This window comes from Salarias fasciatus, chromosome 16 (genome assembly GCF_902148845.1).
Source record: "Salarias fasciatus chromosome 16, fSalaFa1.1, whole genome shotgun sequence".
Classification (NCBI taxonomy): Eukaryota; Metazoa; Chordata; class Actinopteri; order Blenniiformes; family Blenniidae; genus Salarias; species Salarias fasciatus.
This window is the reverse complement of record NC_043760.1, coordinates 15,454,031-15,471,311: the sequence shown is the minus strand read 5'-3', so window position 1 is coordinate 15,471,311 and position 17,281 is coordinate 15,454,031. Positions and strand designations below refer to the sequence as shown.

General features: G+C 43.3%; 1 protein-coding gene across 2 annotated transcripts in view; it reads right to left on the bottom strand.

Moving 5' to 3' along the window:
• Positions 1 to 2,860: 2,860 nt before the first annotated feature.
• Positions 2,861 to 17,281, bottom strand: part of ptpn4a (protein tyrosine phosphatase non-receptor type 4a) — a 73,116-nt gene continuing 58,695 nt past the window's right edge. For both annotated transcript variants that reach the window (XM_030112851.1, XM_030112852.1), the window contains exons 16-27: positions 15,684 to 15,843; positions 15,300 to 15,383; positions 15,082 to 15,138; positions 14,739 to 14,895; positions 13,413 to 13,579; positions 12,407 to 12,497; positions 12,160 to 12,221; positions 10,434 to 10,580; positions 9,817 to 9,945; positions 7,883 to 8,031; positions 5,972 to 6,107; positions 2,861 to 5,889 (exon numbers count right to left, since the gene is read on the bottom strand). In XM_030112851.1, coding sequence (XP_029968711.1) covers positions 5,461 to 5,889; positions 5,972 to 6,107; positions 7,883 to 8,031; positions 9,817 to 9,945; positions 10,434 to 10,580; positions 12,160 to 12,221; positions 12,407 to 12,497; positions 13,413 to 13,579; positions 14,739 to 14,895; positions 15,082 to 15,138; positions 15,300 to 15,383; positions 15,684 to 15,843 — 1,768 coding nt within the window. In that variant the 3' untranslated portion in view covers positions 2,861 to 5,460. The remainder of the gene's footprint in view (positions 5,890 to 5,971; positions 6,108 to 7,882; positions 8,032 to 9,816; positions 9,946 to 10,433; positions 10,581 to 12,159; positions 12,222 to 12,406; positions 12,498 to 13,412; positions 13,580 to 14,738; positions 14,896 to 15,081; positions 15,139 to 15,299; positions 15,384 to 15,683; positions 15,844 to 17,281) is intronic.

The window sequence follows — 17,281 nt, the reverse complement described above, 5'->3', positions numbered from 1 at the left end:
ATAATTACCATCTTCATTGTGTTTTAAGCCCTTCCACTCACCAGTAGTAAGGTCGTTGAGAGATGTTCAAAATTGGAACTGAGCACATCTACACCAGGCATACATGAACATGATGAGAATCATTTTTATTAAAAACAACTCCTGATTGTATGGCTGTAATTTCTAAGTATTTACTCTGTCACTAGGTCACTAGGTGTAATTCTATTTGACAAGTTGAATATCACCTGTGAGACCAATAATTTATTAATAGTTTTTCATAATTTACAAGCAATAAAATCTTAGGATGGCATCTGCATGCAACCAAACCTTGGTAGACGTCCTGCTTTCTGGTATATGCTGCAGTTTTATTTGTACTTTAAAAGTTTTGGATTGTTTGGTCACACTTGTCAAATTCGATCCACTTCATTAAAAAAAAGGTGTGATTTCTGTGTTAGTATGGGGAGGTGTGAACACTGCCATCTGAACCTTGGTGTGTGCCACATAAATCAGTTTGAGTAACAGCTAATGTGTTAAGAACTCCAAACAGATCAGTCACAAGAGTTGACATACTTTATAGGCAGCAGATTGTATCTGATGCTCACAATGAAGAAAATCCTGCAGAGGAAGTGGTGTGACTGTGATTGAAGATTCTAAGCTCCACTGCTGACAGATCAACATCATGAGTCCAATCCTTTGACCCCATAATGTTTTATAGTGGCTTAACTATAGTTCATCCATTTCACATCTTAATTTCTTTACATCTTAAACGCTACTTGTGAGCTGGTAAAAAAATAAATAAAATCCCACTACATTAATCTTGCATGTTGTGCTGCTTTCAGCCTGGCATACTACATTATTGTGTAAGTTACATGAATACAGGTCAAAAGAGCTGTCCAGCTTTAACATCATTTAGTTTAATGTGAACAAAATCTGGTGTTTGCGCAGTGTGATCCGGACTAGACTGCAAGATGTAAGATATGTCTCTGAAAACAGGTCTTTACCCTGAATGGCATGAATGTATAGATGGCATAAAAAAAGGTTTTAAATCCTCCATGCTGATCTCTTCTCTGATGCAGAAAGATTTTTAGTGCACATTAGCATTTGTAGCCCCTGGCTTATTTAAAAAGGTGCTGAGATTTCTATGAAATCATCTGACATGATCATAAATCTTTAAACTGTTATGTAAGACAGTGTGAGGAAGACATCAGAAACTCTACTTTTGTCTTGTTTTTGGGCAGCATTGAATGCTACATCAGTTTAAATCTTACATATTGTGAATAATGGCTTCACTGTGTGCTTACATTCCATACAGGAATAATGTCAGGTTTTAATGTGACGTCTTCTCCCCTCCCTGCTCACCGCAACATTGCCCAACCTCACTTTTACAGTGTGGAGAAGCAAGGTGATCTGAAGCCACGTCTTCATGCTTTGACAAGACAAGCTTTAATTGTTCATAATCAAGCTTATAGACATGTCCAAAGCACCGGAAAACCATGATAACCATGAAAAGAAACAAGCAACCGAGGACAAAGTTTGTCTTCTTTTATGACACAGGTAGGACTTAACCAAGGGAATAATACGGTAAAACATTTGTGATTCATTATATATACACTCGTCGTTGAGAGATTCAAATCAAACAGAAAGGGTTTTTTTTTTCTTTTTTGAAAGAAACACATTTGTGTCACATTTTTCGAATCATCCAAAGAAAGAGGGTAAAAGAAATAGAAAATAAAAACAAAATCTTTCTGCTCACAAAGGATTTTCCCTTTTTATTTTAAAGATTTTTTTTTCATATACAACATTGTATTTACATGTTCTAGTATTATTTACACGAAATCAACAAGTGGCACTGTGTAGTTAGGAGTTCTTGTTCTTGGTTCCCTACAGGTGTCGTTCCCACCCCCACCCCCCCCCCCAAAAAAAGAGAGAAAAAGATAAATTAAAAAGAAAAGAACAACTCATTTTAACAATTCTTTGTCTCCTAACTTTTTTTTGTTTTGTTCAGTAGCACTAACCTGCCACTCAGCCTTCAACAAAGTGCCGTCCCTTCCTTTTTCCCCCCCGACTAGAACTGTTCTTTACAAAAATACAGCTAACCTGAGCCCTCCCCACGCCTGGTCCCCCTCCGACTCTACTTTAGATCAGCACCCCGGACGCTCGCGCACAGTACCGACTGGACAAGGAAACACTCTTAACGCAAGACAGCTCGCTGCAGATGGAAAAAAAAAAAATTTAAGCGGCCCTGAATCATCTATTATTCAACAGGGTTTGCTCACTCCGGTTAAGTTTTCTTCTTTTTTTTTTTTTTTGTCAAATCGCTTTGATTGATGCCACTTCTTGCGCAGAACACTTCTTTTTGTTCTTCCCATCATCTCTGTCGCTTTCCTTACTGACTGACCGGCCTGGGTTTTTGTCTCCTAAGCCGCTCTGATGCTGTTGCTACTGTACCCACGGTGTTCTGCTCAGATGTGTCATCCGCCTTTAGGGCGCGCAGAGAGAGTGGGATCCGCGTATAATGATCCAAAAAGAAGGCATCAGGGGAAAAAACAATGAGAAGAATGGACCGTGGATGTTGCGTGGGCCTTTTGCAGAAGGATGCTGGGCTGATTTCAGGAGCGGGACGCAAAGACAGGAGAGATTAAGGAGGGAGAAAGAAAGAGAAAGAGAGAGAGAGAGAGAGAGTGGGGGGGAGGAAGCAGTTTCTAGGCTCTTCTTGATCCCGCCTCTACATGTGGTAAAAGTGTGATTCAGCTGTTTGGAAAAGGCTGAATTGTTGCACAGGCAGTCATCACCACCTTTAAGAAAAGCGCTTTTTAAAAGGTTATGTTTGCATTTATATTCCCCTTCAAAAAAAAAAAAAAAAAAAAAAAAAATCCTTTTAGATCAGATGAGAAGATTTATGGCACAACCTTTCATTTCCAGTTGAAACAGACAAGCAGGCGTAGACCAGACAGCTAACAAAGTTCATGTTAGAAATGACAGAAGAGCAGGAGAGACACGCACGCACACACACACACACAGCAGTAGGTTTTTCCAGCAGAATCCATCACAGGTAAGAAAAATATCTAAAAAAAAAAAAAAAAAAAAAGACTCCGTTTGCCACACTTCCATACTGCCATAAAAAAAAAAAATACAATTTCACCTGTACTGACAGAAGAGGGAGAGGAACAAAGAGATTCAATAAGGAACGTGATAGTGGGGATTTGTGAAATAAACACATCATTTAGTCTCACTCAAAATGTCATCCTGACATTAGAAGAAAAAAAAAAAAAGTGCCTTCAAATGGTGACGTACATTTGGGGAAAGAGGGACTGAAATAAAAACGGAAATACAGATTGTGAAAGTTTTGTTTGTGCTGTGCCTTTGAGCCAGCCTGGTTTTGAAGCTTCAATGCAGACTGAAGGAATAAAATCCTGCTTATTCCCTCTGGCTCACATGATGTGTGAAGCAGGTACCCGGGTAGCTCGCCCATTCATGAGATGTGTTCGCCCATTTAGTCAAAAAAAAAAAAAAAAAAAAAAAAAAAAAAAATCTAATAAATAGTGATTGCATAAAACTTCCAGCAACTTTCCACCGCTTGTGAACTCTTCTGGATCCTGACGCTGTACAGTACGTGTGTGTGATTCTGAACCCTGCTCCTCTCCTTTCTACTGACTGACCTGTGCAAAGAAAGCAAGAAATGTCGGGTTGCATAAGGTGGGATAGATAAATCAGCTCGAGGTCCTTCTTGGATCTCAAAAAAAAAAAAAATGCTGCTTCTGCTGTCTGTGTTTGGCTCAAGGACACTTCAGCAGGCTCGGAGAGGACAATGAATGGAACTCAGCTGTGTTTGGAGGGTTGTTCGATTGAGAACGGAGCACATAGACAGCTGTGTGTCTCTGATGACATTTCTACATACAGATTACAAGGTTTGAATCCCTCATTAAAGGGTCCAGATGTAGCCAAAACACACAACTACATCCCTGTACGTTTAATACAATTTGCATGTGTGCAAACCCTTCAGTGTGTGTGTGTATTGAAATATGTGTGTGCCAACAAGGACGGGTAAAAATCTGTCTTCATAGCCAACAACAGCTTGGGCTGTCTTTCCCCTCAGTTTGGACTTGTAGGCTTACGTTTGCAAATAGCTTATTTCCCCTTCCTATATGTTTAGGGTGAAATCAACAAGCACAACCCAACAAACGTGAGCCTGCCAGTCAAACTGAGGGAATTACAGGTGACTCTTGCTATAGCAGAAAACTCAAAGCCATGACTGAGGCCTTTCCGAGACGTTTACAGGTCCTTATAGGTACGCACCGTCTAGCTACACCCACAACAAACACGCTGCACGCATGCAAACGTATTCACCCACACATATTTTGATGCGCGCGTACAAATCTGCACAACTTCACCTCAAAAATTTCATCTTATTACAGACGCATCAATCTGGATCAGTCATTTTGGTGTTATAAAAGCCCCACGCTGGCATCTCGCTGTGGCGAATCCATGTTAAGATAATTTATGCCGGGAAAAAAAGAAAGAACAAATTTTGCCACCAGGTTTGACAACGCCAGAGATGCTTCCTCTGGTAAATACTGGCACTGAGTAACATTAACCAATGTTTTACAATGCCGCCAAGCTTGAAAAACGCAGCACAAAGCAGGAGGCCGACTCGCTGCAGCACTGAAATGCAGCGTGCTCACAGCTGCCTGCACAGAAAGGAAGGGGGGAAAAAATAAAATAAAAAAACAAAACATGGACAGGATAGTTGAGTAAGATCAAAAACTCAAGCACAATAAATTAATGAAATCACCGGGTCCCACCCCCACTCCCTCATGAAAATCAAAAAGAAATAAAGAAGCAAGTTAGAAGAAGAGGAATCACACTACTTGACTACCTAAGTTTTAATCAGGAAAGCATGAAGCTCTAGACTCATACAAACAAAACGTACAACTTTGTCTTTTTTTTTTTGTTCAGTGGACAGGGACACAAACTAAAACACAATAAATACTCTTTCTGAGGAACAAAAGATAAGGTATATCTCTTTATCAGCTAAAAGGACACTAAAAAAAAAAAAAAAAAAAGGCAGGTCTGTCTGGCAGACTCGCTCTGAAGGGGACAGGGCGACCCTTAGGGGCTAAAAAAGAGGGGTGGGGGGAGCTTTCCATCCGCGGGGGGCAGCCCTTCCCCTTCGTACTTATGGCACTACAGCGATTCCCCATCCACCGTTTGTTTTCTCGTACTTGTAACCTTTAACTCTTTGTATACTTTTTTTCTTTACCCTGATCAAACAACATCCCCTAATGGTACCTATTCAACACAGCTGGGTTTATTTTCTTTAAATTCCATCTTGTCCAAGGTTTTCACGTTTGTTTTGTCTTTTATTCATTTTTTTTTCCTGTTTGTTTGTTTTTTTTCGTCAGCATAAAGTGCAAAAGTGCTTTTGTTCTTTCCTCCGGCCTGCTGGCCCTCTGTCCGGCGACCCCGGCCCGGGGTCAAGTGTCACGGGTTAGCGGGGTCGGGGTCCGGGTCCGGGTCCGGGTTGGCGCTGGTCTCACTCGTCACGCTGGTGGCGCTTGCGACGCTCGGTTCCTCCACCTCCTCTTCCTCTTCCTCGTCTTCCTCCTCCTCCCCCTCCTCAGTCACTTCTCCCACATCCAGCACCTCCACTTCCTCGTCGTCGTCGTCCTCTTCGTCCAGTCCTCCTTCCAGCAGCTCTGCTGCTCCCGCCGCCGCCGCCACCGCCGCCTCCCCGTCCTCTGCGCTCACCGCCGCCGCCTCCTCTCTCTCCTCTCCCGCCTTCTGCTCCTTCTTCTCCTCCCTGTCGTCGCTCACCTTGTCTCTCTGCTGGTAGATGGCCGTCTTCAGCGGTTTGACCAGGCCTTCCTCGTAAACCTTCAGGATGGCCTCGCACACGAAGCGGTACTGACTCTGACGAAGACAGAAGAACACACAGAGGTCAGCTCGCGGAGGCCGAGAGAGGCGGGACAGTTAGAGGGATGTGTTTACGTACGGGCGTTTGGATCATCATGGCCCGCTGATCTCTCATGGTTCGGACGATATCCAGAGGAAACACCGGCTGACCGCACTCCATTAGACACAACGCTGTTTCCATCGTGATCAGAACTCCCGTCCGGCCGATCCCCGCGCTGGAGGACAGAGCAGGCACGGGGAGACGGTTCAGATTTGGAATCTTAAACATCGATCGTCCTGCAGACGTATATCCGTACGTATATAAACCCATGTTTCAATTGAATAATTAATATTTCAATGTTCCTCTCTTTTCATTTTATTATTGACTTCAAAAAGCATTTGATACTCTAGATCATGACATATTGCTGTATAAATTATATAAGTACGGTATAAGAGGTGTTGCTCACGAATGGGTCAAAAGCTATTTAAAAGACAGAAAACAATTTGTTCAAATCAACGATATAAAATCTAAAAATGGAAACGTAACTTGTGGGGTTCCTCAAGGATCCGTCCTTGGACCAGTACTCTTTCTTCTTTATATCAATGACACTGACACTGCTTCCAGCTTATTGAAATGCATCTTGTTTGCGGATGATACTACTTTGTATTATGCTGGAGACAATATAAATGAAGTATTAGAAATTGTAGAAAAAGAGTTTCAGAATGTTATAAAATGGTTCAACGCTAACAAACTATCTTTGAACATCAGTAAGACCAAATATATGATTTTCAGTTACAGAAGGACAGACGTTGACACAACACTGACAGTGGAAGGTATAGAGATCGAAAGAACAAATGAAATTAAGTTCTTAGGTGTATTGCTGGATGAACAACTAACATGGAAATCCCATACAGAGTACGTTAAAACTAAGATTTCTCAAACCATTGCTGTTCTGTACAAATTGAAAGAGTCACTTCACAATAATTCTTTGTTTCTGTTGTACAATTCATTGATTATACCATATCTGACCTACTGCGTTGAAGTCTGGGGAAATGCTTGTAAGACCTACATTGAACCACTCTTCCTTTTACAGAAACGAGCGATTCGTGTGGTGAATGGAAGTGGTTACAGAGACCACACTAACCCAATATTTATAAAATTGAAATCCTTAAAAATTAAAGAATTGGTAGAACTCAACCTTCTTTAAACAATGTATAAAGCTCACCGCAAAAAAAATTACCATTTAATTTACATAATAGATTTGCAAAGCGAGACAGTCAATATAGATTAAGAGGCACTGAAGTTTTCAAACGACCGGAATCAAGAACCAAATTGAAAGAAAGATGCATCACAACAAAAGGAATCAATTTATGGAATAAACTTGACAGTGAAATTAAGAAGTCTCAGTCCATTCACATCTTCAAGAAATGTTTAAAAGCACAGTTATTGGGAGGGTACGACTCTGTTTTAAAGAATGGTCAAACTTAGAATGATTGTTTCTTTTGAAAATATTTCATTAAAGTTTTTTTTTTTTTGTATTTACATTTTGGGAAATGGTTGTATTTGATCTGTAATTATTTGTGAAATGGTCGTATTTGTATTTTGATTTAGTGAAATGGTTGTATTGAATTTTGCATTTTTTTGTGATATGTTAACAAATCTTGACAAATTGTCATTTATTTTATGTTGATAGGGGCAGACATCATAAGTCTCACTTCTTTCTGTTCCTTTTCATTTCTTTCTTTTAAAAAAGAATGAAACAAATAAAATCAATCAATCAATAAAATCAATCAATTGACGTTTGTTACGAATTGAAGGGGAAGAGGAATTTCTGACTCCCAGAAGGCCCAGCGCATACTCCGATAACCACTAAGGACTGATAGTTCAGATCTATCTGCATATTATGCCAATTTTGCTTCTCATGTGTTTGTGAGATGATCATATTGTGGGCGTAAACCAGGACAAGTCCCTCTATGGAGGCTGATGAGCAGCAGAGCCGCCTGCTGGTACCTGCAGTGCACCACCATGGGATGGTCTTGTCCAGCCCGCTTGGTCCGCACCAGGGCCACGAAGTCCAGGAAGTCCGTGGAGTCATCGGGAACGCCGTGGTCCGGCCAAGCCAGGTACTGAATCTGAGTGAGCTCCCGCTGCTGCTCACTCTGCACACACGCACACACACCATAAAAGAAAAAAAAAGAAGAAGACCTTTTTAGTTAGAGGGGAGGGGTGTACTCCCATCGACCAGAGGTCTGCAACCTTTACCATCAAAAGAGCCCTCCACCCCCCACATACCCAGTAAAATCTGTATGGACACATTTAACCTTTAAATCGAAGATAACATCCTATAGATGTTGATACCAAAACTGTAGTGTGTATTGAAGGAATGAAATCAAATAACTGCAATAAAAACTACATTTTATTTCAGTTTCAGCCAACCTGAAGGTTTCTGCTGTGTTTGCACTTTTTTTTCCCAACATACTGACGAAAAACACAGAGATTCTCTCTGAAAGGTGTGTGGCATGTGACATTAATTTACTGTGTTTCTTCATTCCACATTAAAAACAATGCTCCCTGGACAAATGGAGTTTAAGAGAAACACAAAAGGATGTGCTGAATAATGCAGTTGAAAAATCGCTGAAACAGATCCATTTTAGAGTAACTTGAAAGGTGCGTTTATTCACATGTGATCTTTTCAAAGCTGCAGGAAGCCACTCCAGAGAGGCTGCACAGCACCGGAACTACAGAGAGTCAGAACTGCCCGGGTCACAGAGGTCATGAATATTTGAGGCAGCAGCATCAAACAGACGACTGGACACCACTTTACAAAGGAATGCATTATTCTCACACGTCAGGTCTCTGCATTTATGCCAGGGACGCCGTTGGTGTAGTTGTGGCTTTTATAGATATTATGCAACATGTGGTGCGGAAAGCTCTGCCCCTTCTTTCACACTCATTTTAATGCATCTTGTCAGTTTAACATAATGAATCTATTTTATCTCTAGCAGATAAGCGCCTTGTTGATATCTTGGAGTTGAGTGAATAAAGTGAGGTAACTCGCTGATCGGAGCAGAACAGCCTGCGAGCTTTGAACGCCACGGGACCGGCGCGGTGACGACTTCCACTCGCCCACAACATGCACAAGACGGCGAGCGCTGACCGCTGCTCTCCGTGTGACTCCGAGCCCCCGTGTTCCTCTTTAGTACTGCCTCGCTGCATCGCCATGGTAACACATCTATCTCCTTGGCAACCATCACAGGCAGAGGAGAATGCTAATTGCCTCTTCTTATAGCTGTATGCTTTAAAGGTCACGATGCACGGGCCGCGACAGTCATCAGCAAAACAAAGATGGACAAACAGCAGCAACATCTGATCCCCTCCCAAGACTGAAAAGATGATTTTAGGACACAAAGTCGTCTTTAAGGCGTCTTATAGAGAGTGTGCTGCAGGAGAAAACCTTTAATTCTGAAGAATACAATTAAAAAAAGGCAGAAACAGAGCTATCCAAAGACATCAGCAACACAGTTAAACAAACTTCTCCTTCCCTGTTTATCAAGCCGTCATCATCCCACTCTCTGTTCGCTCCCTCTCTCTCCTCTATTTCTGCAATGTGACTGACTGGGGTGGTTGGGTTGCCATGGCAACCCAATCCCAATATGTGGCCTGCATGCGGCAGCGGGAGCCAGAAAAAGAACAGCCTACACCGGTCACTATGGCAACACTCCTCCTCGGGGTACTCGGCGAGCTCATCCTTCCTGAGACGCTGGTCCCTCGCTCCGATTGGACCCCGGAGTCGCTGCTCCGCGGCGCCCTCGCCCTCCTCCCTAACCCGCTCTTTGTTAGCAGCACACACACACTCCTCTCACTGCGTCCTGCTTCAGCCTTTCACTTCTCCATGTTTTTTATGGGTTTGATTTAAGCTTTCGGTGTGTGTGTGTGTGTCTTACCGATGTGTGCAGGAGAGTCATCTCCCGGACCAGGAAAGCAGAGCTGCCCTCTTCGTTGTGGCACGTGACTGTGAACTCTCCGTAGGTGGCGCTGCTGTCTGGGCTGGGCCAGTACTGATGACACTTCACCTGTAAAAACACACACACACATTTACAGACACATACAAACACATATTCCACATAAACAAATGAAATCATTCCAAGTAACTGAAAATGTAGCGCTTCTCAGATCTCATGTCACAGAAAGTCGATGGTTTCCTCGGCACCTCGACTCTCTTTCTACTGGCTACTTAGTTACGTAACAGTAGCGTTCGCCTGTATAAGACTTGCCTCTAAAATTAACAAAAGAGACGAGCTGCAGAAAAGTCTGCGGTGTGTGCAACTTTGCAGTAAATAATGAAATGTTTTGACAGAGGAATTAAGGGATTAAACATTTCAGTCAGACACGCGTGACTCATGCAGCAGCCCAGCTTAGGACGGCTCCCTGCTTATGGTTGAGTGTTAGACTTTATAGCCAGCTGTGGTGAATGACTTTTGATGAAAACATTGAGAATATGTATTTTTTTCTGAAGAGGTGTGGTGTCCGATCCTCGTCCTTGACGGGTGCTCTGACGTACCCGCCCCCTCTCGACCTGCGTGGTCAGCATGACCACCATGGACGAGCCCTGCTCCCAGGTCATTTGCCAGAAGTCGTGGCAGGTGTTGGGCAGCGGGCCCTGGCACGCAATGTAGCGGTTTATCAGACTGGAAGCTGGAATCTCCATCTGCGGAGACAGAATGAAAAGGTTACGTTAAATCCAAAACGTTCATTTAGGGAAAGAAAAAGAGCACGACATCAAGCATTACTGCCCCACGAGGTGAAATAAACAGGCTCGCCATCAATTTTGTTTGTTGTTTGAGCTCAGTGGGGTTTTTTTTACACACAGCTGCTTTATTATTAACGCACAGCTACAACTGGATCAGACAATGCTTTGCAGATTTACGACCAGGGAATATTTCATGTTTAAATGATAGCAACACACGCGGTACGGGCAGCATCCTTATGATCTGGATCGAATGCTGCTTTTTGCCCAAAAGCATGTAATTGATTGAAGATCAGGTGAATGTGGAGGCCGTTTGAGCAAAGTGAACTCAGAATACACTGTGTATACAATAGTAGTAGTGCCTTTTAGCACACAATCAATAGGAATGATGGACACTTTCATTTGGTTTCAACTGTATTTCATTTAAATTTGACAGTACCACTGCAGAGATTGAGATTCATCAGAGGATTTACCAGTGCTCAGTATTTTCTCTCTACATCTCGTTTTTAGCTGCAGACTCCAGCGTTCAGTGTGATCTTCTGGCCCATCTGCTGCAGATGATAGCCTGCAGACTGTGGCTTTACTAAGTAGTTTAATTTGAATTACGTTTGCCTCTCTGTCATTTCAAATCGACCTCCGTCACCTCCAGGCTGTTTTTAAGACATTTAAACCAAAACTACATCACTGTCATTTCTTTTTTTTTTTTTTTTTTTTTTTGTGGCTTGATTATTCCTTGTAAACCCAACTGCGATGGTTTTGCAAAATATGTCTGGTCCGTATAATTATTCTCTCATTTAATTCCTTTAAATTCTTTTTCGTCCAACTTCAGCAGGTCTTCTTGGCTTTAAATGAAGTAGCAGATGAGAGTACATTTAATCAGAACTTTCCATTAAAAAAAGGTCAGTCAGGAACATGCATGTCTCAGATACTTTTTTTTCTTGCAGAACTCCGATCTGTTCTTAATAACACAGGACGGCGGCGGCGGTGAGAGAAGGGAGCTTGTAACTGAGAGGTCACTGGCTTTAAATCATGGACCAGCAGGAGATTTTGGCTTTTAAAGGTGAGACTTGTCTCCACGGTCAACTCTGCAACTATGGAGCCCTGAACAACGGCGGCAGTGCTACTCCTTCAGGGTGGTTTCAAAGCACAGCACACAATCTCACTTTGTTCCACTGCGCGCACGTGACAAATGAAGGAATTTCGTCTTCATGACATCGCCTGTATGATTGGGTTTATAAGATAGATTGCATGAACAGTAGCACTGCTTAAAGACATGCCTAAACCCTTTACACGGTATATATGCGAAGCTTCCAACCATCTAATCACATGCACAAGATGCCGCTGGCTCAAACACAACAAAAGCGAAGCATTAACTCAAGTGTTGTAGTGTGAACCTGATGTGGTTAGTTTGTTCTCAGCTATGTGGCCAGCACTTTGGTTCAGCGTGTGTTTCGGTGGTTAATGTAACCGACCACCCACCGAGGTTCACACAGCGAAAAATGAAAGCATGAGAGAGCAAAGGCAAAGAGAGCGAACTCACGTTGATGTAATTTGCATTGATGTAGTCATCTGTGCTTTTCAGAATGACCCGCGTGGCGTCGTCTGTCAGCCGAGGGCGGGGCGGATCAGGATCACAGGGAGAGGGTGAGAAAAGGAGAGGGGAGGTAGAGAGGTGTTGATGAGGGGAAAGAGGGAGAGCGTGTGAAGCGAGGAACAAAAAGGTTAGCGTCACTGAACGTCGGAGCGCGCGAGTCACAAGAAACGAGGATCTGTGCGCGGCCACATACAGGGAGAGATGTCTCTGTAGCGATTTTTGGAAACGTTCTGAGGTAATTTGGCACACAGCATGGTCATCCCCGGCCTCTTCCTGTACAGTTGCTGTCAGAGAGAGAGAGAGAGAGAGAGAGAGAACACACATCAAAGTTGTGGAAAACCAGTAAACACAAACAGTTTGTAGACCGATAGGCCAGGAAGAAATCATGAAATGATGCAGAGGGAATCACAGTCTTGTGTCCAGAACAATTTTTTACAATCGTTTTTTAATGCTCAGCGAAAACAGTCAGTCCAGGTACAATTGGACTTCACATGCAAAAATGTCCCCTCGGCTCAATTTGACAGTTTCAACGTCAGACAAACGCACCTAGCTAAAGTGACCGAAGGCTGATCTACTCGTGCATGTACACAGAGCAGCTTGACTGGAACAGGAAGAGGGTTTCTGCACATGTGCCAGAGCCTCATGCCAAATCCTGACCCAGAAGTCAAACAGTATTTAAGAAGGTAAACAGGAGGTCAAACAGAAGAAGCTGACTGACTGTTAAATGTAAACACGCTGAAAACTGGAGGAGTTTGTTTTTTGATGGGCACAGAGACACATTTTCTGAGATGACAGAGGTGAAGTGGAGACGGACCAATTGTAGTAATGAATCAATTTCACTTATATGTATGTATACCAGTGGATGAATTAAGAAAAAAAGCTCCAAAACTGCACCACTGCTCATTTAAACATACTGTCAATTATTCTGTCGGTTGGTTGAGTTTCTCAGAACATTTTACACAGTGTCTATTGAGCAAAACTGTTTTACACTCAGAGAATAAGGATTTAAAATGAACACCACATGGGAGAACTTTCACGAAAACTCATATATGCGGCACCACAGGGCTCAAAATATGATACGGATCCAAGAAGATGCAGAATTTGGCCAAAAACAGTGTTGCAACTTCCATCACTGACTCAGTGACAGACATGGGTGTTTATGTGTGGATCTCTGTGTGAGCGTATGGGAATCTTCTCACGTCGAACTGTGCCAGTATGGCTCCGCTGCTCAGGCCTTCCTTCAGAGTCACCATGGAGTCCCTCAAAGCGTGCTGGTCGAGCTGGGTGGGGTCCTGCGGCGACTTCTCGGGGATGTACTGGAAGTCCGGCTCGGAGTCCGCCTTCTCCTCCACCACGTCGTAGATGGCTGAGCGGGACAGAGAGGAGAGTTTCTGTACACCGGAGTAGGCCGATTCATCTTTAGAGCAGGCGAAAAGAAATTCACGAGCCCGCAGCGCCTAAGAAACGCTCCGCCATGCACGGGGATCTATCTCAAGGCCTATATTTCAACAACGCAATCAAAAAATGTGAAGTGACAGGCATCCAGTAGGTTGATGCAATCTTACATACATCTGCTTAGAGAGGAGTGAATGCACAAATCCCTCTTTGACCCACTTAAAATACCAAGAATTTTTATGTTTCATCATCTTTAAAAGCTCCCCTCCTCTCCACGCTCGGCTCGCGCTGATTAAAGGAAACGCTCAGGCAGCTGTCTGCATGTTGAATACGTACATCTAAGACGTACAGAAACCAAACTGCGCAGCTTTGTCTTCCGTAGTTTAAAAAAAATAAAAGACTCTAAGCTGTCTGACTGGTGATGTTGTTGGTGGGACTGCACCAGCTGCTTGAGATATCAGATCAGTGTTTACAATCTGTTAATTGAGACTGTCGCAGTCGCCTGAGTGCCACATGCGACTGATGTGGACGTCTCGGTGCAGTTTGTCTTCTGAGAAATGCAGCGGAGAAGCTGTGATGTGGTTAAAAGCTCAAGGAAACTACAGAGTGAGCTGTGATCTTATCAAATATAGCTGTCAAAAAGATGACCCATTTATTGGCGACAGTAAAGGGAACTGAGGCGTTCTAAAAACTAATGCAGGTTGTGTTTGATAACAGCTAAAGTCGGGCCGTCGCGTTTGCATCGCACTTTGATGTTCGCCCACGATCTTATCAGGTTAAGTGATGAACCCTGGCAGCTTGTAAATATGAGTGTGTGTGTGTGCGTTAGTGCTGCGATGGAGCAGAGGCCTGTCCATAGCCTGCAGCTACCCTATAGGCCCATTAACGCTTCACACATGAACAAAAAACCAATACGAGCAGTTTAAACGATTCCCATGCATCCTGGTGGATCGATCCACCAGAGGGCGCCGCTTTGAAAGAACTTAAAACCCGATTTAAGAGAAGAAAGGTAAAGTCAAAGACATCTAACATGGTGAGGGCGTGGAAGACTGAATGTAGCTGTAACTAACATAGAACATAAATTACACTCAACATATTAATAGATATATACATAGATGAGGGTAACTCACCGTTTGGTCTGACCAATAGGATGAGCTCCCCGGAGTGGCTCTCACAGCTGGCCTTGATGAACATGACCACCTGATCGTGGGTGTGGTCAGAGATGTCCCGCCCATTAATCAGGACCACCTGGTCACCCTCGTTCAGGCGAGGCACACACAGGTCAGCCTGAGGAGACGCAGAGAAAAGACAGAGCAGCAATGAAATGGACAGAGCGGTGAAACTGCATGAGGCATGAACATGCTAGCTGTCTGGTCTGCTCTGAACCGGAGGGTGTGAGTGAAGCAAAAGCCCTTCCTGGCGCGCGCACACACACACACACTCAGATTTACAGCGACGAACATGTAGACTTACTGATGTTCCTGGAGCCACCCGGGACACAATGATAGGCATTTTCTGGTCCGCTCCTCCCTGGAGACACACACACGTGCTCAAGTTAACAGTCCGATACGCTACCAGGAGTTACTATTTCAGGCTAAGATGTGCTGGGATGCATATACAATATGGCAGAAAGAAGGGATGTTGGACGAAGACGGGCAGTCATGGAGATTCCTGGACACATCCCCGCTTACCTTGACATTGAAGCCAAATCGTCCGTGTTCATCGGGCCTCATCTTGATCAGGACCAGATTATCATGAGGGACGACTCCATTTAACTGAAAGGACGTCGACACAGACGCGTCACATTTCCACTCCTCGAACACCGAATGATGAATCGAGCATTACTGACAATCACAGAACTGCGTCTGAGAGTCAGTTCAGCTTCGAGTGCATATTCTTCACTTCACCACTGCTGAGCAATACTGCTAATGGAAAGGAAAATCTACCAAAACAGATTGGTTGATGAAAATAACTTTAGCTTAGCTGTCCAAACACATCGCTAAACAAGGTTTAAAGCAGCTGTATGATCTATTAATTGGAGTTCTACTGGAGTTGTCTATCCCAACTGTACTGACCGTGCTCTTGTCCGCATTGACGGGGACGTCGTACATCTCGTTGAGGTGGTTGTCCAGGAGGCTCTGCTGGGAGTGAGCCTGGATGATCTGGCTCAGCGTCTTTCTGCTCAGCTGTTTGGGGGGCAGAGCTGGAGGCTGGCCGTCCAACCCATCTGGAGACCTGAGAGGGGCAGATGGAGGAGACACAAGCACAAACAAAGTGAACAAATGTGACGATGGCGATAATGACACTGCACGAAAGAAAAATAACTTTGATTTAACTTTACTCTGAGACTGAGACACATTCAAGTACAGTAGGACTTTATAGAACATTCACAAATAAAGACTTCTCTTGATACAGGTTCTGCACATTTGCATACAGACAAACATTTAATGTTTACTCAGAACTGACAAATATTTGCAAATATCATCCTAAAATTACACATAATACCTTATTCCAATTGCTTGAACTCAGAAAACTTCATTTATTTCAATCTTTTCCTCCAAATTGAGACATAAGGCACTGAAACACTGAACATAAGCTCGTTTTACGAATTCCTGCCGAGCAAAATGTGGTCATCCTCCTGGCAGATTCGCCAAAACATTTGAAAATTGTCCTATCACTGCTGGCACAAGGTCTAGCTGAATCATTCCAGTGCCAAAATCAAGGGAACACCTTTGAGATTTGTTCATATGTTAATGTTTTAAAGCAAATGAAGATGGCACACCGCTGAAATGAAAACAAAATCCACCATATAAAAAAATAAAACTGTCTGGTTACAGTGTCTCTCTGAACCAATGCAGATGCTGCTGCATGGATTTTGGAGTTGTGTTTGGAGCATCTGTTTCTACACTGTTATTTCCAGGGTTCTGTTGAATTAGATGTGTAAAATCACTCCATCTTTACATATTGAGTGCCTTGTTTTCTGCTGTTTGTTTCATTTGGACACGACTGGAAGCGAGTGAGGCATGTTTTTGTAGGATGCTCAGTAAAATGTTATTTGGAGAAGTGCAAAGCAGAAGTGCATTTTCCGCAATCTGAAGAACTTCAAAGACAAAAACATTTTTAAAATCAAACATGTTTTCTGTCCATTTCCTCAATTTACAATAGTTATGTTGAAAAAAAACAGGAAGAAATTGACAAATTAGGGGATTTAGTCATTTGTCAAATAAAGGGTTGAAACAACATGATTCTATATTAATGAAAAAAAAATGTCTAAATACAGATAGTTGAGAACTAAAGCCACAAGGAGTCACTGTAAAAATGGTTAATAGTCCAGCTCCAAGTCTTCCTATTTGTTTAGAAAGAAAGACAAAGGGAGAAAAACAGATGAAGAGGAATGACAGAGAGAGAGAGAAACACGGAGAGGCTTAATGGCACTGTGTTAGTCACAACGCATTAACCTCAATAAAACCACTGCGAGAGGAAGGAAAACACCCCCCTCCTCCATCACCCAGACAATAAAGGGCAGCCAGTGTGTACAGTGGGCCAGGTAAGGCTCTCAGCAGCCTCGCCGCTCGCTCTCCGCTGGGCCAAAAGCCTCTCAGTTAACTCCCCGTCTGCGTGTTTGTGTGTGAGTGTGTGAGATCGGGCCGTCCTCGGCGGGGCGGGAGTGGCA